Source organism: Lissotriton vulgaris, chromosome 5, assembly GCF_964263255.1.
Source record: "Lissotriton vulgaris chromosome 5, aLisVul1.2, whole genome shotgun sequence".
In the NCBI taxonomy this organism is placed as follows: Eukaryota; Metazoa; Chordata; class Amphibia; order Caudata; family Salamandridae; genus Lissotriton; species Lissotriton vulgaris.
The window spans coordinates 1,426,445,496-1,426,471,884 of NC_141693.1; the positions used below are offsets into that span (position 1 = coordinate 1,426,445,496).

The window sequence follows — 26,389 nt, forward strand, 5'->3', positions numbered from 1 at the left end:
ACGTAGTGATTAATAACTGTTTTCCTGCTGTGCTTGTACTCAGTGTCTCCATAAAGTGTGAGTCATAAGCTGATCATGCCGTGTCTGCTCCATTTCCCCTGAAAGGAGTTTGCAAAACGATCACCTCCGCACACCGCACCTCCACGGATGCCGTGCAGCGCGTGGCGGAGTCCTCCAGGATGGTCTCCCAGTCGCAGGAGAGCAGGAGGAGTGCTGCAAAGCTGGAGATTGAGATCAAAGGCGAGAGGTCCAGACTGCAAGCTCTGCAGGAGGAAATGTCCTACCCAGACCTGACTCCCACCATGAACCTGGTAAGCCACTATTCAAAGTAAACAGCAGTCTTCGGGAAGTGATGTTGGCCATGGTCCCAGAATAGGCCATATCATCAGGTCAGACCACTAGTACAGCATAGGTCACACCATTGAGACTACATCTGCATTGAGTGCCATCTCTGTTTGTAATGTAGGTGACATAAAGGGGAGTGACTAAAGCAAAGGAGGTCAGAGACATCACAGCAACTTGAGACAGTAGAGCACCAGCCATCATCTTAATTGTGCTTGTTATTTACTGAGTTATTTACGTTTGATTCCCAATAATATTTAATTCTGTTGTAGACAGTGTTTGTGTGTACTACTCCAATTTTAACTTGCATGCAATCCCACTCCACATCTGTTGTCATTTATATTGTGATAACAGAATTATTGAAGATTTTCGATTTTAGGGGCAGCACTGATTTATATTTAGTATGTTGAAGCCCTGACAATCATTTTTGCCTTTCAGGAATGGCTTATTAATGTGCTCTTTTTGTATTTATTTATTTATTTATTAACTGATCAATTAATTAAAATCATTACAGAAAAAACGGTCAACATATAAAAGCTAAAAACCATAGTACTAAAAGCAACTGTTTATCTTACATAAAAATGAGCGCAGCACCCCTGTGCCAATATGATCGTCCCTCCCCGGTGGTTATAGTCAATGCCATGGTCCCTTGCACGTTTTCAGGAAATTCCCCTTTTTAAGCTTCACTGGGTAAACAGCTGTACAGAATAAAGGACAACACCTCTTACAATACTTTTGGCCCTCGCTGATGTTAACACTGTCTTAGACTGGTGGGCTAGGGGTGTTTTAGCGCCACTAAGCTTGTTTCCTCCAGCTTTGCAGTACCCTTCGACAGAGTTTTGTAGCTTTCATTAGCTGCTTTTAAGGCGATCCTGATTTGATGAGTGAATTTTGCCAATCTTGCTTGTGTCGTTGTATCAGTGATCGAAAGGTACAAGGCTGACACTCCGCTGAAAGATTTTATTCCATTCGCAATACAGATTGGACGCAGGAGTCGCCAACGGTCATTGTTGAAATTCGGGCAGCAGCATAGGAGATGCAGCCAGGATTCCCTCGTATATGGGCATAGTCTGCAGTTTGTAGATTTCCCCTTGTGGGCCCATACGGGGTTGAAGTCTGCAATTCCCCGTATAGTTAGCCTCATATAGAGTATTTTACTTCGGGCCAGTGGAGTGAGAGCCTCACTTAGGTAAGGTTGTCCTTTGCCTACTTTGTAGGAGTTTTTCAGAGGGTCTGGTTAGGCGCTTGAACTGAGAGATTTAGTATACACATCAAAGGGGGTTTTGCAGACTTGCTGGTTTATGGATCTTTTCCAAGCATTCAGGGGGATGTCCAGCCATGGAATGCCTTCTCCCTTGATCTTCAATGTTATAAGTGCTTTTCCTAGACTGGTGTGCCAGGCCATGCCTGACCCCTTGAAGATTGTTCTCAGGTGGTGTTTCAAAGAATGGATTGGGGCCCTTAGTATCCTTAAGTATAACTTTATATTCTCCCCCTGGCATGTCATGTCTGGCCTAGCTAAGCCTAGCTCCAGTCTTAGCCTTGCATTCCTGGCTCACCTTGGGATGTGGAGCATGGCTTTGTATGCCTTTAATTGGACTGAATTTAGGGCAGCATCAAGTAGCCTAGGGAAGGCCAGGTGGCCGAAGCTGATATCTGGTAGTAGTTTGACTTTGAGGACAGTTAATATTGGGCCAGCGGAGTGGCTAATCAAGTGGTGGCTTAATTGTTTTAATAGATGTGTGACCTTGCTGGCCTTTGAGCTCAATTGTTTCAGATGGGCCTTCTCCTTGGCCCACTCTGTCAGCCAAACTCCTAAGTAATTGTATGAATCCACTGTGTTGATTTGTAGATTGCCCATTAGCCACCATGTGTTCTTCTTCCGGTAGTATGTCCCAAAAATGAACACCTTGGTCTTTCCTTCGTTGCCAGTCAGTTTGTTGGTGTTGTTGAAGCTGTTTAAAGCATTTAGGGCTCTTTGTAGGCCCACCCTTGAATGATCCAGTATAGCTGTATCATCGGTGTATTGTAGCACCGGCAACCTCACACTTCCAAGAATTGGAGCTACTAGACTAGCTCCTTTTAGGGCCTTTCCCAGATCTGCTGTGCAGAGGTTGAAAAGGATGAGGGCCTGCACACATCCTTGCTTCAACCCATTCTCCGTATATATTTTGGGGGACACTGTGCAGCTACTGGTTTTAACCCTCACCCAGGTATCTTCATAAAGAAATCTGATTGCCTTCAACAAGTTTGGTGGAATGCCCCAGTTTTCTAAATTCCACCATAGTCGTTTCTGGACCACTTTATCGAAGGCTGTACTGTAATACATAAAACAGCTGAAAAGCGGTACGTGATTCTTCAGGGTTGCCTGAGATAATAAGTAAGTCAATGCCAATACATTGTCCGAAGTTGATGACTGTGACCTAAAGCCGGTCTGGTAGAAGGGTATTATGCTTTTCTCTTCGGCCCACTTCTCCAAGTACTTTAGTAGTAGGCAAGCATATGCCTTTGCTTCCAGATCAAGCAAGACTATTAGCCTGTAGTTTGATGGCTTGAGTCGATCCAATCTTTTGAAAATTGGTACCAAAATTAAACCCTTCCAAGAATCAGGAGTTATGGCTGTCAAGAAGGTGTTGTTATAAAGCGGAGTTAGGATTTCTGCCCAGAAGTTGTAGGCCAATATAAAGACCGGTGCTGGGATCCCGTTGGGTGCTCGCGCCCCCTCGTTCTTCATGTTCTTAATAGTCTTAATGACCATTTGTGGACCAAATGGATTAATGTTACTTTTCATGATTCTCCGAAAACTTTTGACAAACAGACTGATGAGCTATGCTAGGTGCATTATTTTTTATCTTTACCTTTTAAAACATGGTCATGTTCATTGCGCTTTTATCTATTTTAGATTTGTGGTGGTGCACGCTCAACTCCCTCCACATCTCGTCAATTTGGCTCGAATGCCATGCACTGCCGCCTGGGAACTAATTTCCATTGGCGATTTGGCTGGGCTGTGGGTCGTGTCGCCTGGGGTAGCACTTGCTGGACCGGGTCGTCCTTCTCTGCTGCTGGTCCCCTCTGTGCTGGCCATGTTAATGTGTGTAATTACGTATACCTGCTTCACGTACATCATCCCACCTTTTACGGCTACGCTATTTTCTCCCTGGGCCCCTTGATTGCTCAGCTGGTTTATGTGTCTCCATAATTCTGCAAGGAGCAGGGAGAAGACTCTGATCCATTCCCTTACTGTGTTGGCATTTTTATGCTCCCATATCTTTTTCCTTAGGGCTTCCCTCTATGACACCATGGATGGACCCTCTGATTGGTCGTCCCCTCTTTTCTTTGTTGCGAACGCCTTGTGGAGAAGCAATTTACTACTGTGAATGCCTTTATTTGACCAGCTTCTACCTGATCTTGTTTGCCCATTAGCCCTGGTGCAGTGGGGCTGGGGGTTCCCGAACTATGCTAGTAATTCCTTTGCGAAGTTCTCCCAATATTTTACAGGAGAACGCGTAGGGGACAAGCGCTCTTTGTTTTTTTGTTCCATCCATGTTTGGAGAGCATGTGCTGTCCTGTCCGACCATTTCATCCTCCTCAGGACGGTGTATCTTTCATCCCCTAGTGAATCGACGATAACTTGCAGGCCGATGGCTGACAGGACATCTAACTGAAACACTGCTCTCAGAGGCCTGTGATCGCTATCCATTCGATCTTCAACTACAAAGTCTTTCAATTTGGCCGCTAGCCCTTCACTGGCGATGATGTAGTCAATCCTTGAGGAATTCCGGAAAGTGGGCAAGGGCTCCCAGGTGTTTGGGCTTTTTTCCATGTGTAAATTGAGATCAGTTCGTGATGGTTGAGAAGGTCTTGGAGTGGTGCTGCCCTGCCCTGGCCCTGAGGAGAGGATTCAGGTTTGTCGAGGTCCCTCATATTGAAGTCCCCAGCTAGGATGGCCTGATGTGATGGATGCTTACATAGTAGGTCATCTATTTTCCGTGCTAATATCCCCAGCTGATGCTTCATGGTGGCCTATATGGGTTTGATATAACAGTTTATTATCAACAGGCGTGTTGGATGTGAATTCTGGAACAGGCCTTCAGTCTGTAGAGCTTGCAGCCCTGGTGAGTTCAGGTTAAAATCTGTAGCTTCAAGGGCGCATTCTTGTTTAATGAAGACTGAAAGTCCACCCACCGGTCTGCAAAAGAGGTTCCTTTTTATAGCTGGGTCAAAGTGCTTGTGGTACCCAGCCAGTGGTGTACTGGACAACGCCCATGTCTCTTGAAGGCAGAGTATGTCCCCGGTTTTCAGGAACTGCTTCAGGTTTTCGTTTCCGTTTATTTTGCCAATCCCTGCTAGATTCCAGGAAGTTATGGTTAGTTGCCGCATGCTGAAACACCTCTCCCGACCTCTCCCCTGCCGGGCTGGCGTTCTCGTCTGTTAGGTGTGTTGGGGTGTCCTTCCTGTCAATACAGTGCGGCTGGAGGTGGGGAGGGGCAACACGAATGTCACGCTGGTTGTTTCTGCATAAAATCCTGATGCCCATTGGGTCCCTGGGGCCCAACTGACTGCCACCCCGGGAGCCTGCGCTGTTTGTCCCATGCAGGACCGACCAGGGTGGCTTTCCCTGGTTAGTTGATGCTAGGACGTGTGGGTATTTTTAGTGCCTCACCCGCTGGACATCTAAGCCCCACTCGGCGAGTTGTGTAGAGTTATTCAAGATGGCTTGTTGAGTTTCTTTGTGCTTGTACTCTCTCATTGGAGAGATTTCTGGGATTAGTTGAATTCTCTTTTTAATTGTATTGTGGCCCATGCGTATCTTCACCAAAATGTGTAGCTCGAACATGGTGACTTTGCAACTCACAAAGTCTAGCACTGTCAAATATGGGCGAATACATGTTCACCTGGCTGGGCTGGTGCTACGCTAAGGCCGTTGTGAACAACTGTCTTACAGCACAACCACAAATAGTCACAAGAGGTCGCCAGATTGCTAGGGATAGGGAGTACCAAATGGATTAATGTTATTTTTCATGATTCTCCAAAAACCTTTGACAGACAGACTGATGAGCTATACTAGGTGCATTCTTTTTTATCTTTACCTTTTAAATATGGTCATGTTCATTGCGCTTTTATCTACTTTAGATTTGTGGTGGTGCACGCTCAACTCCCTGCACACCTCAAGGGTGCCGGGGGAGTGTTTGCCCAGCAGAAAGCGGCACTGAATGTGTGCCGGGGGCCAGCTGTCGAGGAGTGATTCCACTGTCGAGAAGTGCAGTCCAAACAGCAAAAAAAACAGCTGGTGAGATCCAGGCCTTTAATGCCCAGCTTCAGCAAACTACTGAAATGGTAAGTGCGCTTCTAGCATTCATGCAACAATTATTCAAAGTATTTCAGCAAAATGGCAGTGTGTTTAAGCCAATGGCTGGCTGCAGAAGCGGCCTCTCTATTAGGGCGGAGGAGCGCCACCCTCCCTGCCACTGCCTTCAGATAAAACCATAATAAAACCGGGTTTGAACCCGTTTTATTTTAATCCCCTGGACTACCCCCGCCCCAAGGATCTGATGAGTCCTGGGGGAGGGTCCAGGGGGATGACACTGCTGGTCAGGGAGTGGTAGTGCACTCCCTTCACTTTGCATGAGGGTTTTGCCGGCCGTCTCAGGCTGGCCAAACCCTTATGCACAGTGAAGCTCTCTCCAGCCTCAGCTGCATTGCTAGGGCTGTAGAGAGCAGGCATAGGCTTACAGTCTTCCTGGGAGCTTAAGTTGCCAACACTCAGGCCAATCCTGATGCTGCTTTCATGCAGCATCTTAATTGCCCTCAGTGCAGTCTGGGAGCCTGTGGAGAAATGTCCTTTAGGACGAAGCCCCGATCCTTCTGTGCTTCACAGCGCCAGCAACAAAATCAATGCATCTTAAGTATGCATTTGTTCTGTACGCAAGTAATTACAACAGCTTGCTGTAGGGGGGCGCATTGGTGGAAAAGTGTTGGAATGAAAGTCCAACACCTTCTCTGCTGTTGTGCAGACTAGAGTTGGAATAGTTAATTAACTATTCCAAAATCTTTAAGGCAAGCCGTTATAGTGACTTGCATGCAGAATGAACGCATGCTAAAGACGCGTTCATACTAATGACGATCTTCCCAAGCCATGCATGATAAACGCATGCGGAATACCGTCATACATTCAGCCTGTGCCCAGAAGAAGGAAGAGTGTGATGCAGCTGGCTATGGGAGCAGCATTCGGGTAAGATTCATTTAATTTTAAACCCAGGGGGAGATGGGTAGGTATCGTAAATTAAATCAAATGAAAAAACTCTTACCTAGCTACGGCCAGTGTTGCTGCAGACTCTCCTCCGATCCTCTTCATATTCTTGTCTTCTTCCTGTCTGGAGTATGGCAGCAGGAAGCACCAAGGCTCCCAAGCTCCCCTAACCAATCACAATGCTGCAATGCAGCATTGTGATTGGTCTGAGCACCGCATTTCAGTGTTCAGACCAAACTTGGGAGCCTGGGGCATGTTCTCCACCAGGGCTGTAATGCAACTTGGATGGAGAAAAATGCAAGTGCTCCTGATTGTTTTGGGCGGCCTGAGAGGGAGGGTCAAAATGTAATGCACACTAGGAGTATCACCACTCCTCCCATGCAGTGATTTGGCGTCACGGGGGCCAGCTCCGCCCCCAGGAAAGAATGGAGTATTATTATAATGTTTTGTTTCTATTTTCACTGCTCGGGGATCAGGGGGCGACGCTCTTCCGCCACAGCGGACGAGCCGCCACTGATTGTCCCTTAAGTCTTCTCTTGGACAGCAGAGCCGCTGATCAAGATGCAGCTGTTTTTATTTTGTTTTTAATTTCGTTAGATGAAAGTCTCTTACACCTGCACAATTTATGGATTTTAGAGATGCTTTTAGTTCCCCTATTATAAAAATACAGAATGACAAGTCATTACCCCAAGTTTCTGATTCTGCATAAAACAAGGTAAACCTATTATCGCCCTTATTGTCAATACCGTAGTATGTTAATGAGCCAGTGTTGGGGAGGTTCCACCGAAAGTCTGGGGGTGGGGGTCCACACTGAATTTAGGGGCCATTACTTTTACTGGTTTTTCAGCATTGGCAATACAATTTTCAAAAAACCTATATTTTTACTATCACTTCAAGAATGTTTTTTCTTTTTTTTAACTTAAGAATATGTTGTTTCATCTTCGAATCTGTAAGCTGAAAGCGTCTACAACATGACTTGTCATTTTATTGTTACTCTAAGTGAATACATTGTCAGTAGCCTCAGCAAGAGTATTCAGTTTACACGTTTGTTCCTACCTTCTCTTCTGAAGGTTCAAATCCAGTAAGAACAACTCGTTGCATTTTATTAAATCCAGTTGATAATTATGGAATGTAATTGCAGATTAAATCGGTGTTGCTGTGTATGCATAATAAATATTTAAGCACACCTATGTTTCATTAAATTAATTGCTCTCGGCAGATCCGAGCAGCGGAACAGTCTGCAAAGGAGATTCAGAACAGCGCCCAGAAGCTAACAGAGCGCGTCACCGTCGACAGAACGCAAATGGAAAGGGACATGAGACACAGTCGACAGTTCATACAACAAGTCAGAGACTTTCTCACAGGTACAGCACGGATCTGGGTGATGTAGGTTTCTTTCTGGTAGCGGAAGTTTCAGTTATTTTTTTCAATCAGCATCCTTCACAGCAAATTATTTTTAAAAAGCATTTTATAGAATTTATCAATAGTTGTGGTTGCTCTGCTTTCTCTTCTAGCACAGTGAATTGGAGTCATTTTTTTAAAGTATTTTTTGATCGTAGATATCCATTGTTTATATGTTATGCTACTCATAGATTTTAATGTTTCAGCTGTATCCCATGGCCCAAATAGACACATTAAGGGGTCCTTTTTGGACCTTGCTTTCAGGGCTTTAAGTGGGGGGGGGGGGGGGGGGGGGGGGCAGGGTATGTGGGGGTCTGAGCACCCCAAGTTTTTTGGGAGGGGCCTCAAAAGGGGTCTCTAGAGGGCTCTATTTTCGGGACTTAACGGTCAAAGGTAGGGTGACCAGACATCCCTGTTTTTATTGGTGTTTCGGGAGAGCATGCGTGCGCACTGCTTAAGGCGTGACGTCATTGTATCAGGTAGGAAATCCTTTGAAGAGAGACACTTTCTCTCAGGATTTCCCTCCTCTTTGAACACGCAGCGCCACCTACGTCATCGTGCCAGCCATCGGCACCACAACAGCTGGTTAGAACCGGCAAGACCCTGCTTTTACAGCCTGCAGCAGGATTTCTCCAGCAACCAGTGTGACCCTGCTCTGCCTTAAAGCAAGCGAGGGACGAGGGTCTACAGCAGAATCCAGCATCAGTGAAAAGGAAACTTACCTTCGTGACGCCTCCCCAGCCCTACCAGCACTGTCAATGACCCTGCCCCCGCATCAGAGCTGCCTCAGCCAGGATCCTTCTGAAGCCACACAAGACTTGCCCTCCCAGCCTGCAAGCCCACAACCTGAGTATTTTAATGGCCGCTTGTTTAAACCCCTTCCCTGCAGCTTTCGGCCGCAAATCGCCGTTCATCTTTTTCAAAACACTCTCACTGCCGATGGTGACTTGTTCTGTTTATTGATTTATATATGCTTTGGTAAAGCTACCTCATTGAAAGCACTGTGTATGCATAGAAAAGATTAAACAGCCCTCTGAAGGGAAATCAAGGCAAATATTGAGCACCACTGGTTCCCTCTGAATTCGAAAATATTGTTACAATATTATGATTTAGACCACGCCCCTACTCTGATAGGCCACACCCCTTTAACAAATTTGCCACGCCACATCTAGAGCACCCCCATGTTTTTTTCCCTCCTAAGCCCTGCTTGCCTCCCCTGGCTGACCAACACTCCCGCAGGAAAATCCCCCTGAAAGGGTAGAATGCCGATAAATCGTGATTAGAAATTGAACTGAAATAAATGTTGTTTCCTACATCGTTGACAAAAATACCACTGGAGGAAATAATAAAAATGCACGCCCAGTGTGACAATATTTTTGTGAATGATGTTTCGGGCACATTATTTACGTCGGGCTATATGTTATTTTTCCACGGTGAGACAGACCTCAAAAGGTCAAACACTTAGACGGTCCCCTTGGCATCAGACAAGCTTTGATCTCCTTGCGTGGATGTGCATGACTCTATACCTATTTAAGTGAGGCCTTGAGGAGCTGAGTTCTGACCTCCTGCTTCAGCAGAGTCTCACGCTGGTGGCTCGTGCATGGACCACTGCACGTGAAGTGTTCAAACGGACTACTAATCAGAAGGAAGACGCGGGCAGGCTAATCCCTGCTTGCTCTTCTGTCCGATTTAAAAGCTGATCAGACTCGGTGCTTCATTTGTAGAAGAATAAGTGCCTGGGCTGAACGTTCTGCTCAGAAACCTGAGGGCTGCAAAAATAACAGTAATGGACAGAATTCAGAACAATGTCATACATTCACCCCAGTACAGAGATCTGGGCCTAAATCCATCGTTTTTTTGCACTCCACACCACCCCAGTTCAGACATGGCCATATGCAAATCAGCCTTGACCCTGTGCCTCATGGGAACAGTCCAGCCCGAACTGCCAAGCCATGTCTTTCCTGGACCGGAATCAAGCGTCCTAGGACCGGTTTGAGATGGGAATGCTCAGACATGAGTCCCATGCTCTCCACACCATTGGAGTCAAGCTATCCTGGCTGAAGACGGCTGATAGCCAGAAACCGGTGTGTGTTATCGGAAACAAATCAAATTATTTCTTGAGGTATTTTCACAGCAACTAGTGTGCCTATTCTTTCCTAAAAGGACATAAAAATGTACACTCTCCAGTGCTTGACAGCCACCTCTGTAAGGCTCTACCTAACAGTACTCAGGAGCTGTCCTAGCGTTTCCCTCCGTTTATAAACTGAGGCCCACTGTCCTTTGTTTGAGTTTCCTCTGCCCTCCTCAGTCAAGGTATGAACCCAATTACATAAGTGAGTAGATGCAGGGATGCAGTGGAGAGAAGGAGGTATTTCATTGGGCTTCTTGCCTTCGTCTCATCACAGCCCTTGAGCAATTATGTGATGCACTTCTACAGACACCCTGAGTGAGTGCTTGCTGACACAGGCCGGTTGCTTTTATATTACATATATAAATATACTTTTCCAAGGGCCTCATTACAAGCCGCGTTTGAATACCAAGTCTGGCACCTACAGGAATTTCCACCTTAAAAAGGAATCAAAGTTTTTTGGTATGTACTGTAACTAGGGGTTTTTCCACACAGTTTTCTGCAGGTAAAACAGTGAAAGAATGCGTGGGGGAAATGTAAGTATTCTGAGCTTTACACCTAGGAAGAGGGACAACGAGATCTATATCCAATTTATCGATCATTCATAGGTGTGAAACTCAGAATGATTTGGTAATATGACGCTCAGTAAAAACCAAACCTCTTGGTATTTCTAAATATGGATGCTACATGCCTTCATAAATTTACAGTGGGAGAAGGGATGAACTCCCGTATCTTGGTAAAAGAAAGCTTGTATTGCGGTTGAAAAGGTATCATGTGGTTAGAGGCCCTGCCTAATAGGTAAATTTGGTTGTAAACAAGTGTATGACAGGATTTTCCATTTTGATGTCTGCCGAGCATTTACAAAGGGATTCCTTGAGGGTGTAAATGCTCATATTAGTGCTGATTACTCTGCCACTAGTGTGCAGAATTCTGCAGCAGTAAATCCCACTGAAAGGGGGGGAGGGTGGGGGGAGCATGTTCTAAGGCCTAGCTTGCCTTGGAAGTTTAGAAACACTCACAGATATGTACGTTTGTGGACGTTTTCAAGCTCCTCTATGTCTACTATCCACATTGTAAATGGTCAGAGATGTACTCCAGCCAAGAGCTCCATTTCCATCACGTAAGAGGGAACTAGTCACTCCCAGACTTACTAAGGGTTTATTGGATGGTCTCTTCGTATGGGGAAAAATTATAACAAAAATGGGAAGTCTCGAGATTACACTCCTCGTAATTTTTTATGATCATACAGTAAGCTTCCCAGCTATTCATGAGTGCCAGTATATGGAAGCATTGTCCACTTGTCACCGTTCCAAGTGGATACCCCTAATGCACTGCTGGTTTGCAGTGTAAAGCAGACTCCAATGAAATCCAGTAATCCAAAATATTTTTTCACCAGAAAAACATTTAATTTAGTTGGAGCTCAATCATAATACTCTTCTTTTTCTTAGGTAATTATAAAATTTCTAAAGAAACATATTGATTACTGTAGTCCCAGAAATATGCGTCTTTCGTAATTTATACAATAATTTCATTGTTTATCATAGTCCGAATGCATTTCAGATTACTATCCTTCATCAGGGGGTTATATATATGTCTTTTTTGCAATTAGTTGTTCACTGCTGTATGAGGAAAATGTTTCCCCATAGAAAATAAAATGTGCATTTGCCCAAGAGTCTCCATACCTCCTGTACAAAGTTATCCTTTATGGCATGATAGGCAAGATTGTGAATCTTTCGGAGGAGACACATCACATTCCAAGGGGTAATTCTGGAAGCCTGTGCCTGGCCCCGGGAATGTTTGTGAGTAGCAAAATACTGTAAAAATACATTCAGGCAGAGATGTGAATATCTGCCCACAATTTCACATTTCTTTTTTGTGAACAAGAACCTAGACATTTCTGGTGCAGGTGTCTCTCGTCTATTCATAGACCTGACTCTGGTACTACCATCCCAGGATTATTGATCCGTGTATCCTTCTTATAGCTTTTGGGATTTTGGGGTATCATCCTCTGCTAGTTCTCTGATGTTGCGACTACATTTTCCTCTTTCTCCGTTTTGTGCACTCCTTGTCCGTCTAATGAAAAAACCTGGATGTTTCCAACACAATAATAATTGTGACTGTGTACGTGCTACTTGTGTCTCTATGCAGATCCATCGACTGACCCTGCAGCCATACAGCAGGTCAGTGAGTATGTCCTTTCCCTGCACCTCCCCACTGACTCGTCTTCTGTGATGCGGAAGATCAAGGAAATCCGGGATATCGCAGGCAAGCTGCCCAACGTCAACATGGTGCTTGAGCAGACCAAGCTGGACATTGAGAAGGCCAAGCAGCTGCAAAGAGAAGCAGAACTTGCGAGGTACAATATTCACTATTACTGAACTATACAGAGTCCATCTGTGTCAAGAGACCTGTGTGCATGCATGTGCAGGCGCACACATATGAGCGTGCACAGTTTCAGTCACTGAGTTGTAGTTACTTTTATTTTCCTTGCTCTGAATTACTCACCCTTCTTTAAAACAATGGCCTTGTGCATTATAGCATATTCAGTTAGGCCAACTAATATGTATGTCTTTACCTTTTAAACCTGTTTATTTAGTGCACTTGCACCACAAGGAGCATTCGACTCTATAATGAGCAAACCGGTTAACACTGAGAAGAAACTTGCAGTGAGGTAGTGATAGCAGTTTGTGCTGCCTATTAGCAAGGCTTTCAAATAACTAGGCAAAGTGAGGTTAAAGCATCTAAGAAGGAGAGTTTCTGAGCAACAGGTTTTGAGGAAAAATGCACTTAGTTGGAATTATTTTCATCTTCTGAGTTCTCTACTGTCACCTGAAATAGCGAGGAGTTTGGATAGCAATGAGGATGTAAATTCATATGTTTTACAGGTGAGGCGTCATAGTTTGAACGGGATTCTTGCTAGTAAGGGTGGCCAATGAAGATCTGCAATATGCATAATGTGCTCACCTGTATTCAGAGTCTAGAAGTGGACTGTGATATTGCCTTCAGCGGAGTGAATGAAGATTTAGGTGCACGTGCTAAGACGGTGTTTCCAAAGTAGAACCTAGAGATGACAGAAGTTTGTAGATTAGGTGCTCATTTTATTCGAGTGAGTGGAGAAAGAAGTTAGTATACAAGTGAAGTATGCAGTTCCTAAAAGAATCAGAAAAGGAAACAAAAAAGCCAGTAGTTTCGGAGGGGTCTGAGCAAGCAGATCGAGGGATCTGACTGCTCAGAAGCAAGAACCTTCACACACCCAGATGGATTTCATGCTTCATCATCGGGCAACTCCTCGTTCAAAAGAAAATGTTTGAGTTTGTTGCTGTCCTCGGGTGATATAAGTAGGGATTCATTTTCCTTTTTTGGGTTCCGTCATCCAGGAATGGAGTGCCCTTAGACATAAACAGAGAGTCAGATTGTCCTCTAGAGTTAGAAGATTTTAAGTACACCTAATGGGATCAGCTTATTGATGTACAAAAATCTTGTCAAACATCAGGCTCAGAGGTTTCATGTTCAGATTGATAAGAGCTGTGCTAGGAGCGAACCTTGAGCTAAAGTTGCTGACAGATCCAGAAAAATGATTTATCATGTGATGCCACGCATGTGCCAATAATCATTCAACATGAAATTAACTCACCTTTTGAAATTGTTTGGGGAACATGCAAATTGCATCGCAAGGCAAGTAAACGAAAGAAATGCCTCCATCTTTTCATATGGGATAGTTGATTATGAAATGTGGGGGAAAATTGGCTCCTCAAGAACATTACAATTGACTGAATCTCTAATGATAGCAGCATTCTGTTCAATGTTGGGGAGTAAGGATGTGATTGGTTGGGCAATAAAGTGTCAATGATGAAAGGATTTAGTGGAAATACTGCTACATAATCTGGATATCCATAATCACTTATCTAATAGCAATGCAGCTGGGGCAGCCACTATTCTCTTACGGGTTGGCTACTGGAAGAACACTTTGCATATGAATACAAAACCGTTAAGTGGCCTGATGTGATTATAAAGATGTTTCAAAAAGGCAACACAGAGACAGGGCAAGGCAGGTATTGGCCAATTCCCTTCTCATTTACGGTCTCTCCTTGTAATTTGGATTCACTTTTGTAACCAAATATATAGGGTCAACATTAAACTTTGAAGGCAATTGTGTCCTTAATGCTTAAATAATCATGTGGGAGAAGATGACCACCAAACACTGGTTGTCATAATGCACCATTGAAATAACCAAAAGAGATTGTGTCACGTGGAGCAGAAGGAACTGAGGTTATCCTAAGAGTACAATAATTATGGTCATGCAAAACCCTAACATTTTCTTTCAAGCAGAAAGAATATGAAGACACATTGGGAGAAACCAGAATAAACACATTCTAGAGACTGGTTAAAGGGAACAGAAGTTATTGGGAGGATCAAAAGTCAAAGACACCATTCTCTTTACCATTGCATTATCTGACCACAATTATAGAATAAACTTTTAACAGATTTACATGTAACCAGGCAAGAGGTAGACCGAAAATTAAAATGGATCCTTTTTAGAATGATGGAAATAAATCCTTATGGGTAAACTAAAACATTACGCATTAAATATTTACACAATGCACAGGGTTTACGTACAACAAACCTGTGCTGAAGACATGAAATGCTGGTTTGGGGCTAATATGCCATAGGATCACACCACAATCCCAGGGGGAATTGAAAAAAAACACAGACTGGAGGCAGAGCAAATACAATTTGTCCAGCAAATCTTAAGAATATTTTCTAAGTTATTTTATTCTGCAACCGTGACATATTCACATCAGAAAAATGATGCCATGACCGGCTAGCCCTTTTCACTATGTGTAAATTGTGATTTGGCTCCTTAAGAATTCTGATTCTATACAAATGGTTTATTCTCAGATTCTCTGTACATTTCAGAGGCCACTCATATTCATGTAAATGTCGTCACTGACTTCTTGACTGCATACCTGTTGTATACCCTTCTTCCTCCTCATTTTATTGTCTATCATTCACCTGTGTCTTGCTTATGATGCCTTTTTAAAAAAACTTTTTTGGCCTTTACAGAAACAAGGCAAATGCAGTGGAAGGAAATGTGGAGGGTGTGATAGTGAACATAAACCAAGGCAAAGCTGCCCTTCAACAAGCAGGGGACACAATTGCTGGTACTGGGTTTCAGTTGCGGGTTGCGAAGGATCGGATTGCAGAGGTGAGAAATGTACTGAAAGTCTTTGACTACGATATGGTACAGAACGAACCATGACCCTGAACGCTGCCATGCACTGTTCGCAATCTCATACATGACATCTCTCAAGTTATCTCCAATGACTCCATTCATGACATCATTCAGGCATAGAGGCGTGCACATCGAACTTAAACATGTACTACTGTGTTATTTCTCTCATTTGATTTTATGAAAATAACAGCATGAGTTTCAGGAGAAAATACTACATTCCCCAAATGCAAAAAAGTGGAAGCAAACTGTAGATGGCAGAAGTATTTAAAGGGGGATTGTCACATAATTTACATTGATGTTGCCCTACCGCGTCAAAGGTTTGGAGCTGCAAGAATATTTTTTATTCTGTGGTCATATTCAAATCTGCCTGCTGCTTGAATGAATTAATGGTTGAACAAAAAGCTTAATTCTCCAGTTGTAGGCTTTTGGCTGCCTTTAATGATCACAGTATGTTGGAAGTGCTCTGGGTGAATTCACGAATTTGACCTCATGAGTAATACACTGGGGCTATTTGACTGCCTTTTGACCTTATGAGGGGAAAACAATAATCAATTAATACCACTATTACTTTAATTGTGTATAGTCCATATGAGAATGTATTATCATACAGTTATCATTTCAGTTGGCCTTAACTGAGAATCAACTAACATGTTTTATCGTAAACTGCATTGGATATGAACATAATATTTGCAATCCTTATATCCAAATCATAACCCATTGTATCAATTACTAAACCTGGATATTGCCAAAGTTTATATCAAATATGTAGGCTTTTGTAGGGCCTATGTATAGAAATGTGGTTCATTTGGGTCTTTCGAGCAAATAAATGCAGATCGCACTGCTATAAAGAGTTCTAAATTAGTGTGATGATGTGGTAACCTAAACCAAATTGTCTAAAAGTTTGATAGTATATATTATCACCTTTAAACTGACCCTCTACTCTGAAAAAACAGTATCTGATAGTTTGCAGATTAAATAAAATTTTCCTTGGATGCTTCCATCAGTTATGATATAAGGGGGTCATTTAGACCATGGTAAGTAGCCCACCTACACATCAGTTTGTGGAGGCCCTCACCTCTATCCCAGCAGATGACTGATCGCAAATATTTAGACATCCTTGCCTGTTTGGCGGGGCTCTCAGTGGCCTCGGTGAATTGGTTATTGAGGCAAATGCATAGTAGGCACAGTTGATATTATGGCAGTACAATATTTTGTCACTCGATGTTGACTTCTATGGCTATCATGATATGGTTCTAGATGTGGTGCACAAAAAAGTGAGGATAGTCTACATATTAACAGATTGCTAGTCTACGAATTATAGAGTTGTTCAGTGACTGGATTATGATTTATATTTACAGGCACATATTGCCACATGCCAACTGTGCAGGATACCTTAATATTGGCAGAGGGCCTTCAAATGAATGCAACAGTACCAAAATAACCTACAATGGCTAAAAACACAAAAACGGTGGGCATTGTTCTGAGTCGTGACTAGACAGATGTGACACTAGAGGATTCACAAATGTTTTAGATCATCACTGGTCTTAAATTTAGGGGTGAGAGTTGGGAGGGTATATTTCTCAAAACTGTGACGCATCAAGGCTGAATTTACATTCAATATTAGTCAAAATCAGCAGAGCAAGATAAGTGGTTGTGTATGTGATTGAAGACTTCAGGAATGGGTATCTGTCTGTGGTCAATTTATTTTTTATTTCTGTGGGTTCTTAAGAGTGGATCTTGTGATGAGGCAACACTTATTAGGTTGAATACATTCAAGAAATATGATGCTCTTTTTCTTGTGATGGTGAGTTTTGATCGCACATACCTATTTGCTTGTGTAGCATATATTATATCAACATCCTTGATAAAGTATATTTCCCCCTCAAAAAATGGGAATAGGGAAAGGTATTCATAAAGTTCAAGTGATCACAAAATTATTTAACATTAGCAGAATTAAAATGACTTTTCAATAATCGTGAGAGTAGTGGAGTGCAGCACATCATGACATGTCCGTCAATGTACAATCACTCCTTTGGTAAAAACCTCTCAGCCATGGTCGAAATGCTCAACCTTAAGGGCATCCACCATCTTATGAGGACCTTCCATACAAATAAAAAGTTGTTTCATTCGGCGCCTGCACCCATATATCCAATAAGGCCGTCCATGATTCTCAAGATCTCCCTTACGATAGACTGGGGTGACATACATGTAGGAACAAATTGCAGCTTGTGGATAGGTCTGTTATTGTCTGGAGTGTGCAAGTTCAAAAAAAGAGAAAAGAAAGGTAGCCTTTCAGGACTCCACACTCAAGTGCCTTCTTATTACAAGAGCAGGGCTATGCTTATGTCTCCCAATCTTGTCATTTGGAAAGGCACCACAAGCAGTTCAAGACATGCCTCATATGCATTTTGCGCTGCAAATCCTTGCCACTACTGACTGTATCAGCAATTCACAACCAGTTGCTGCTTGATAGATGACCATGCTCTCATTTTGCACAGATTCAGCTTGTGTTGACACCGTCCGAGAAGATTTTGAATGATTTAACGGGGCGTATGCGTGGCTTTAATGAACAAGTCAACGGTCTACGTCTGGAGGCAAAACAGAACCAGCAAGAGGCACGCAAGGCTCAGGAGGTCGCAGCAGAAGCCGGTGCTCAAGCAGGCAAGGCTCAGCAGGTAACAGGAGAAACTCTGTGTAGAGATTTGACATATTTACTTCTTTTCATCTGTGTTCCACTTTCAAAGATCTTTGTAGTTAGTTCTTGGTTGTGTTGCCTTTCGATGTTTTCTTCCTTTAGCACCTCTTGGTGAAGGACTGTGCTACCCTGTAGATTATTTATAAAAAACTGTACGCACATCTCAGCTTTGTTAGCACTTAAAAAGTATTGACCAATGGAGTGACCTCTCTGAAGCAGTAAATGACAAGTAACAGGTTCAGGCGAAGGGTGCAAGTCAAGGCCAAGTATTCCGTGCAGTCCGTTTGGCAAAACCACCGTTTGTGTATCCACTACTGACTGACACTATTGCTGTTGTACACCGTCTCCCACCTGGAATTGTAGAGTGGAAGGAGACGCTTTAATTAATGGTGGCAGAGGGTAAACGGGGAACTATTTTTAACCACTAGTTATGTCTGCAGACTTAAGCACAACTTGCGGATGCTATTTCTGCAAGGGCTAGCAGAGTAGACCTTGGTATATAATCATATCAAGCCTCGGCTACTGCCAGTAATCCCATTACCAGCAACGCATAATTAAATGTAAGTAATATTTGGTATAATTACACTCCTTGGCTTTTTTCACAGTGTAATTAATGACATACAAAAAGTGTATGGTCGAGGCACTCACAGTGGCTGAAAGAAAAAGTAGTTAGAGTCCAAAGTCTGTGCACATAACACACACAAACCCGAAGCCAGCAATGTTTGAGAACTAGGGTTACAGCTCATAACAGCAAGTAACTCTTTCGCAGGTTAGACACATTTACAGACTTCAGGTGCAAATTGGTCCACATGGATGCCAGTCATGGGACACTCCGTAATGTACGAGATCATGTGAATTTAGCAATCAGATTCGCCTTTTCCATTCCCTTTCCTGATAATCCAGGATATCTGTCTACTTCGGAGCCCTTAAACGCCTTAATAAAAACACATTATTTCCCTTCACGGGTGTTATGATACGTCATTCTCCATTGTAATTGTATGCACTCTATAAAAGCTCAAAATAAATAAATAAATCTAACATTACCCGATTAATCACCCCTTCTGCACTGCCCAACCTTCCTTAATTACCTTTCCTCTGACATTCCAAGGTCGGTGGCTGCTGCACAGGGGTACAATCACATCTCCAGTTCTCTCCTACCTTCAGTTCCCAAACCACAACACACAACAATTTGTAGCAATCCTTATTGTGCATAGTGTGTCCATTCTTATACTAGTGTGGCCTGTATTGTTTTCGGGTTGGCTATTGGATGGGCCATTGCTAAACACTTGTGTATACCTTGACTGTTCTTTGGCCTTTCTTTCAGGGCTTTGAGCTGGTAAAGCAGAAGTATGCCCTACTGAAGAGCAGAGTGGGGCAGTCCCCAGACCTGGGGGCACTCGGTGCCAGCATAAAGAGCGTTCAGGCGGAAGCGGAAAGTCTGTTTCAGGACTCCATGAGCATGATGTCCAGGATGGAAGGTATGAGGACATTTTCCACTCATTCCCCACTCTGTAATGTACCATGCGATCAGGGTTTGTTAATGTCGGCTTCCTGTCCTGGTGAAATATATCTGGAAATAGCAGTGGTGTTTGCTCTGTTGAGGCCAGCCATAACATCCAATTAATGTTATATCTACACAGCATGATATTTGGCTACCTACTGTTGTGATGGACAATGAGGCTCTATAGATTACCACAGAAACTCACTTAATGCAGATGCATCCAGTAGTGCTGTAAGTACTGGTGATAGCAATTATCAGAACAGATTAAAATATCAGCAGCTTAAGTCAAAATTTCATGCGTCCGGCACTAATTTTCAAAAACTAAACAAGTACCACCATAACATTTGCCTCCTGTGGTAAAACACATTACTGCCTGTCACAATCTATGATTGTGTGGGTGTTTAGTGACATCATAGATGTGTGGTCCTAGCTATTGTCTGAGGTTACAAGAGTCACTTCTAGTTTTGGACCAGAGTTGGTTTTCTTTTTTGCAGAGTAAAAATCAAGTTATAAGCAAAAAGGATTATTTTGGTAACAGTTTTTTGATCTGTGAGTTTTATTGGTAGCCCCGAATTAACCAGATCTCTAGTAGCTGGTAATTTTACATCACAAGGTATGGTGTGATGGAATTCATAATTCCCTCTCCAGTTTGCGACTGGAAAAAAGCTTTTTCAAATGTACAAAATGTAATTCGGTAACTTGCAACCAGATCGCAATTCACGTTTACGATTCGGTATTTGTGGAAGTGGCTTGTTTTGGGCGTCCCTTCCAGATACCAAATCGGTATAATAAGTATTACTGTTTTGCAACTGAATTCTGGTTGATAAACAGTAATACTTTACCACCATTTAAAAAATAATGGTAACCCATTAGCAAATGGGAAAGGGTCCCCTTCAGACCCCTTCCCCTTTGAGTATGTTGAAAAATGCTTTTTAATGCAGGCTGTGCTCCCTCAAACCACTGCCTACTCTTAAAAAATTATACATCAAAGTTTTCTTTTTTTCTTTTTAAACACATCCTGTTTTCCATTAAGGAAAATGGGCTCCACAAAAAAAAAGTTACATTGCTTTATTAAAAAGCAATCACAGACACGGTGGTCTGCTGACCTCAGCAGGCCAACATTCTGTGTAATGGCTGCGATCCCTAATGGGTTGCAAATTGCGACCTACCTTATCAATATTCATGAGGTAGGTCAATTTGTGACCTACTAGGAATTGCTGTTTGGAAATAATAAGTTTCATACATTAGAAATACTGATTACCTAATTGTGATTATTTTGGAGATAAACGTAATAAGGAAATTGGTATTCTTACTCTTAGTTCAACTGGCCCCTAGTTGCTGACTAGCAGTACCACAACCTCAATAAGTTTGTCGCATGATCAGAGCTAGAAGACTTAAGTAGAAATGGAAAACCAGAGTATGTTGCAGAACTGTCTAATTTGTGATGCAAGAAAAGGCAAAGCATTTGGCATAATGCAGCACATTTTGCGACAGTATTATTTCGCTATTTGAGCATAAGTTTAATGCCTGAATTCTGAGAGGAGACTAAACCTTTGGCAGAAGCCTGCCACTGCAGGGCACTGTACAGATGTATAGAAGAAAATATTTTTCAATATTTTTACAAAGGAAGCCGTCCCAATGGACCCCTTCCCATTTGCGAATGAGTTACCACCACTTTTGAAATGGTGGTGAAGTATTACTGTTTTACAATCGGTATTCAGTCGCAAAAGAGTAATACATACAACACCAATTTGGTATTTGTAAGGTACAACGTACTGAATCACATTTGCATTTTGCACATTAGAAAAAGCTTTTTTCCTGTCACTGCGAATTTGGCCTCACGTCTTTATTTTTTGTTGTTATTTTTAATAACTTTTTCTCTGTACTACAAACATTTTTGGTGTAATGGGAGTTGTATTTGTAAATAATGCAGTTGATGGTGGATTATGTGGAAAGCCAATAATTATGTGGAAATGCTACACCAGCAGAATTGCAGCATGCCAGTGGTCCATGGCATGATTCCTGTTCACAGTGTGAAATCACTTCCCATCCACAAATCAGGATCCTTCCAGTTGCGGTCGGTGGAGGGAGTAGCTGCCAGGCGGTGACGTGGGGAGGGGGAGGGTAAGGGTGAGGGGTAGTAATCTATGGATTACGGAGGATTACAGATAAGTAAACATATAAATAAATAAAACAAATTTTGTTGCACACACTGCATCTCCAAATGCGATGCAGTGCACGCAACAAATTTTGTTTTATTTATTTATATGTTTACTTACCTGTAATCCTCCGCAACCCATAGATTGCTACACCCCCTACCCCTCCCCACGTCACCGCCCAGCAGCTACTCTGACCACCGACCGCTACTGGACCCTTCCTGCTTCCAGACCATGGTCTTCCTTCATAGCCCTGCCCGCTGCAAGGGGGAGCATGGAACAACATTGAATAATTCAATTCACTTTTTTTTTTTAAATGTTGTTTGGACCGACTTTTTGTTGTTACGAAGCAATATAAATAACAGTTGAAACCTTTGCACAATTTAATGGGACTGGCTGGGAGCTTCTCTTACAAATATAGACTTGTCTGTCAACCCGGTTGAAGAGTGGAGCGGTAGCTCTCTTGAGTTGATTACACCTTTCCATAGGCTCCACTCCTGCACAGTGGCGTGGCTAGGCCTTGTGCCGCCCGTGTCGGTCCCTGCTTGTCCTGAATGTATGAGCGGGCATAGCTGCCAAGGTTTCAGATTGCTTATGTGTGACATCTTCATAATTTCAGTGTAATTATGAGTGAATTTCAAAGACTATGTGTGACACTTTTTCACATGCAAATATCAAGCAATGAAGACTACGGAAACATAGAACTATAATAAAGTACACCCGTTTGAGCACCTAGAAACTCTGAGAAGATCTGAAAAGTGCTGCAAAGCACCAGAAATGGAAGGGCGCTAACCTAGTGCCTTTGAACATGATAGTACTGTTAAAGAAGGCTAGGTTGGACATTTGTGTGTGTTGTCGGGTGGGTCTGCAGAAAATCAATTAAAACAGATCCTGCCTATGCCAACTGGTCCACCTGGCTGGCTTCTCTCCGGCAATCAATCAAATGTAGAGCCGAGCAGCTGCAGTCTGGACTTCAGGCCACTCTCTGTGCCATGGAGTATTAGTAATTAATATTTCATTTGCACAAATGCATATAAACATTCTGCATCCTTTCCTTTTGAACTGTTGCTTTGATTTCAGCTGGATCCATTGATGTACGGTTGCTTATGTTTTGATTTATGTGTTCTCACACTGAAATCCAAGCTAATGATTGGTGTGTGCAAATCGTACTAACCAATTGCACAGTTTTACTCACAAAATGCTCCTCGAAAAGTTTGATATATTCATCCCAAGGACAGTGATGTTATGATTCCAGTATATTTGGTTATATTTTTGGGCCGATGTCTGTAAGCAAACAGGATGTGGAAGGCCCCTCACCAATCTCTTCTCAGCTGCCTAATAAATATACAGTCAACAGAGGTCAGCTGTTTCGCGGAGTCCGTGCCACCGCAGGCACCTCTGACCAGCATTGGGGCAGCCTCAGAAGAGTCTCTGAATAGTTGGCTGACTTACGCACACATAGGTGACAGGGCAGCAAAGGCTGTTGGGGCATGAGTACATTAAAGGGAGGCGACTCTGACAATAAAAGAGTATTTATATCCCAAGAGTTACTCTGCGCATATTTAACAATGTGATTTCAGACCGCATGTGTGCATGAACCTTTTTTTCCTCATCATTGTTATGAGTGTGAATGAGGAATGAATGGCGTGGGGAATATGCAGAGCGCGCTATTATAAAGCACATTTGAACAAAATAAAAGCAGAGAATACCTCACTCCACTTACTTTGCTCTGAGGTAGGCGAGCACGGCAATTTGGTTACGGGCTGCTTGAGTCTTCAATCAGGAGTATGACCCGGATTCTCCTGCGGACCACAGAACACCGGCCGGCCGCATTCAGTGCGGCTCAGCTCTGCACAGATTGTACTGTGGTGTGCTGCTGGTGGTAGGCTTTTGAGCCTGGAACCACTCCGACCGGCGGAGCCACAGTCTGTCCAGTCACTCTCAGCTGGCCGGCTCCGGTGGGGTGACAGGTCGATGCAATTGCGAGATGACATATTCAATTTAAATAATAGGGGCGAGCTGCCAGTGTCCTGACTACATTGCCAACAACCAAAGACCCTGAACTGCCGCTTGCTTGGCACATGACACCCCACAGGTGGTAGGACGTCCTACCACCTATTGAAGAGACTAAAGTGTGTCAGACAAAACAGTCCTGACTTCACCCCATCACTGAGTCCGCGTGGAGTCCCCGGCTAGCGCTTGCGACAGACCTTACTTTCTTCCACGTGAGGTCATTGATTCCCCGGCACTGTGCTGGCGACACAGCTAACGGAACGACTGAGAGGGCAGGCCCCGCTCAGGACTTTTGCTTCAATTATGCAGGCGGCCTGGCAGATAGATTGTAACAGTGTAGCACTGTCAGAGCACGATCTGATCTTTAAGTGTTTCCTGCTGGCAAGTTTGAGGGGAGCTGAGCAGCAGGCACATAGTGCCGGCACGCGCGCCAATACCCTGGCGTTACGTTGCCAGTTTCAGCTGGTGCTGTCAGCAGAGTGCATGCTAGTCCATGGCATGAAAATGCGTGACAATGCATTTCAGTGCCGTGATGCGGAACACCGCACAGAAATTCGTTAGTTTCACGTCAGTAGCGTGATACTTGGCAGAACTGAGTGGGGGGGGAGAGGCCGCCGTACTCAAAACTCCTGAGGCCTGGGGCGGACTGCCAGCTACATCACTGCTCACACACTTAAATTAAGGATTCAAAGTCACAGTTGAGAGGTTGAATGCATGTGTGCTGTGTGCAAGAAAGCTCACCCTCTGCAAGGCTATATTGTCCAATAAGGAAACTGGAAAATGTTGCAGGCGCTCGGTACCTCCAAAATAAGCCTGACAGGGCAAAGGAATGCCACCGTTCAGGACTGCATAAGATCACGGATCGTGCTTGCCAATAGAATTTCATGTGCGTCATTTGGACTAATTGAATTTGCCCCTGCATCCTCTTACACCAGGTTTGCCTTCCAATTATTTATTCATTTTATTGTATTTTTTTCAGAAATCGAGACAGAACTACAAGAAGGGAGTGACGCGTTAATGGCTAAATCGGCCAGACTGGCCGGCCTGGAGGAGACGGTCATTGGCCTCAGAGACTACATCAGCCAACGGGTGGAATTTTACACAACCTGCAAATAGAGACACTGTGGACGCGCGTCACTGCCTTGTTATCCTGCCATTAAGAAGCCTGGAGTGCCTACGTATCCCCATTTCCTAGCTCAACGTGTTGTTTTCCTTCTTAGCATGCTGTACGCGCTCCTACGTCTTGTCAGTTAGGATTGCGATGGAAGAATGGAGCTCTGAGCCGAGAGGAAGGTCGGGAAACAAAAGAGGGAAACGCTGTTAAACGGACAAATACAGAGAAAAGAGGGTATAAGAAGAGTGGAGAATCATGAGAGCAAAAACAGGCGAATAAGGTGTTTAGTTAGAAGAGAATGAAACCAATTGAATGAGAATAGAAGAAAAATGAGGAGTGAGACTAAATGAAATTCAAAGAGAAAAGTAAGGGGACAAAAGAAGAAAGAAATAGATGGAACATGAGATTAAGAAAGAAACAACCCACAGGGTAAGACAGGGAGGGAGAAATAATACCAAAAGGCAGACCAAGGCACAATTAAGGAGGAAAAAGAGAGAGATTTATGTACATAATAATAATATTTACTTATTTATATAGTGCTTACTGCTACAGGCGCGTGCCTCTAGACACTGAAGATAACACATGTTTATATTTTCCCAAATCACTGGTGCTCATTGTATTATCCTCCGATCAATCCCTGGTTGATGGGACGTGCTAGGACTTTAATTTGTGATGTTGGATGACCCACAAAGTGAACTAAGGCTCAATGATAAGGCCAAAGTTTTGTGATTTTTGTTTTTTGCTTCCAGAATGCAGACAAAAGTTAGGCCTGGTAGCTGGTCCAGGGACTAAAATCACCATCACAATTTGCACTAACAATCTCCTATCGGGTTTCAGGATGACTCCTCCAAGGGAGGGTTGAAGTACACTATCAGGACACTTTATGGAAGGGTTGCATTAATGCTTTACTGAGTCCGATATAACATTTCTGTGCTATCAACATGGCACCTCAGTGTTACATTCCGGATGCCCATAGATTTAGTGGAGTCTTACACACTCATTCACCTGCTCGCTTGCTCCCTCATTCACAATGTCATTCATTCACTCACTGGCACAACCACTTCCTCACTCAGTAACTTACCAGTTGACTCACAGGCTCACTTAGGACCAGATGTGCAAAGCATTTTTCCAGTTGCAAACTGCCCGATTCATAGAATCAGGTCGTTCGCAACTGGAAAAATGCTTTTTCTAATGTACAAAATGCAAAATGCAGTTCAGTAACTTGTTACCAGATCACATTTTGCATTTGCGATTGGCGTGCTCTGGGTGTCCCTCCCAAATACTGAATTGGTATGGTATGTATTACTATTTTACGAGCGAATTCTGGTTGCTCAACAGTAATACTTAACCACCTTTTTTAAGAGTGGTGATAACCCATTGGCAAATGGGAATGGGTCCTATTGGGACCTCTTTCCCTTTCAGAATGTTGAAAAAATATTTTTTAGACATAGAAGATGGCCGCATTCCAGCAGGTTGTTCTTGGCAGGTCTCTGTCTAGAGTGGCAGAGTAGCGACACAATGGTGGACTGGAATGCTGCCTTAACAATCACCAATGA

General features: G+C 43.4%; 1 protein-coding gene across 2 annotated transcripts in view; it reads left to right on the forward strand.

Moving 5' to 3' along the window:
• LAMB3 (laminin subunit beta 3) overlaps positions 1-25,223 on the forward strand; it is a 202,737-nt gene extending 177,514 nt beyond the window's left edge. For both annotated transcript variants that reach the window (XM_086923366.1, XM_086923367.1), the window contains 8 exons: positions 106-311; positions 5,476-5,679; positions 7,812-7,956; positions 12,270-12,477; positions 15,186-15,327; positions 17,853-18,029; positions 19,374-19,527; positions 24,699-25,223. In XM_086923366.1, coding sequence (XP_086779492.1) covers positions 106-311; positions 5,476-5,679; positions 7,812-7,956; positions 12,270-12,477; positions 15,186-15,327; positions 17,853-18,029; positions 19,374-19,527; positions 24,699-24,835 — 1,373 coding nt within the window. In that variant the 3' untranslated portion in view covers positions 24,836-25,223. The remainder of the gene's footprint in view (positions 1-105; positions 312-5,475; positions 5,680-7,811; positions 7,957-12,269; positions 12,478-15,185; positions 15,328-17,852; positions 18,030-19,373; positions 19,528-24,698) is intronic.
• Positions 25,224-26,389: the final 1,166 nt, after the last annotated feature.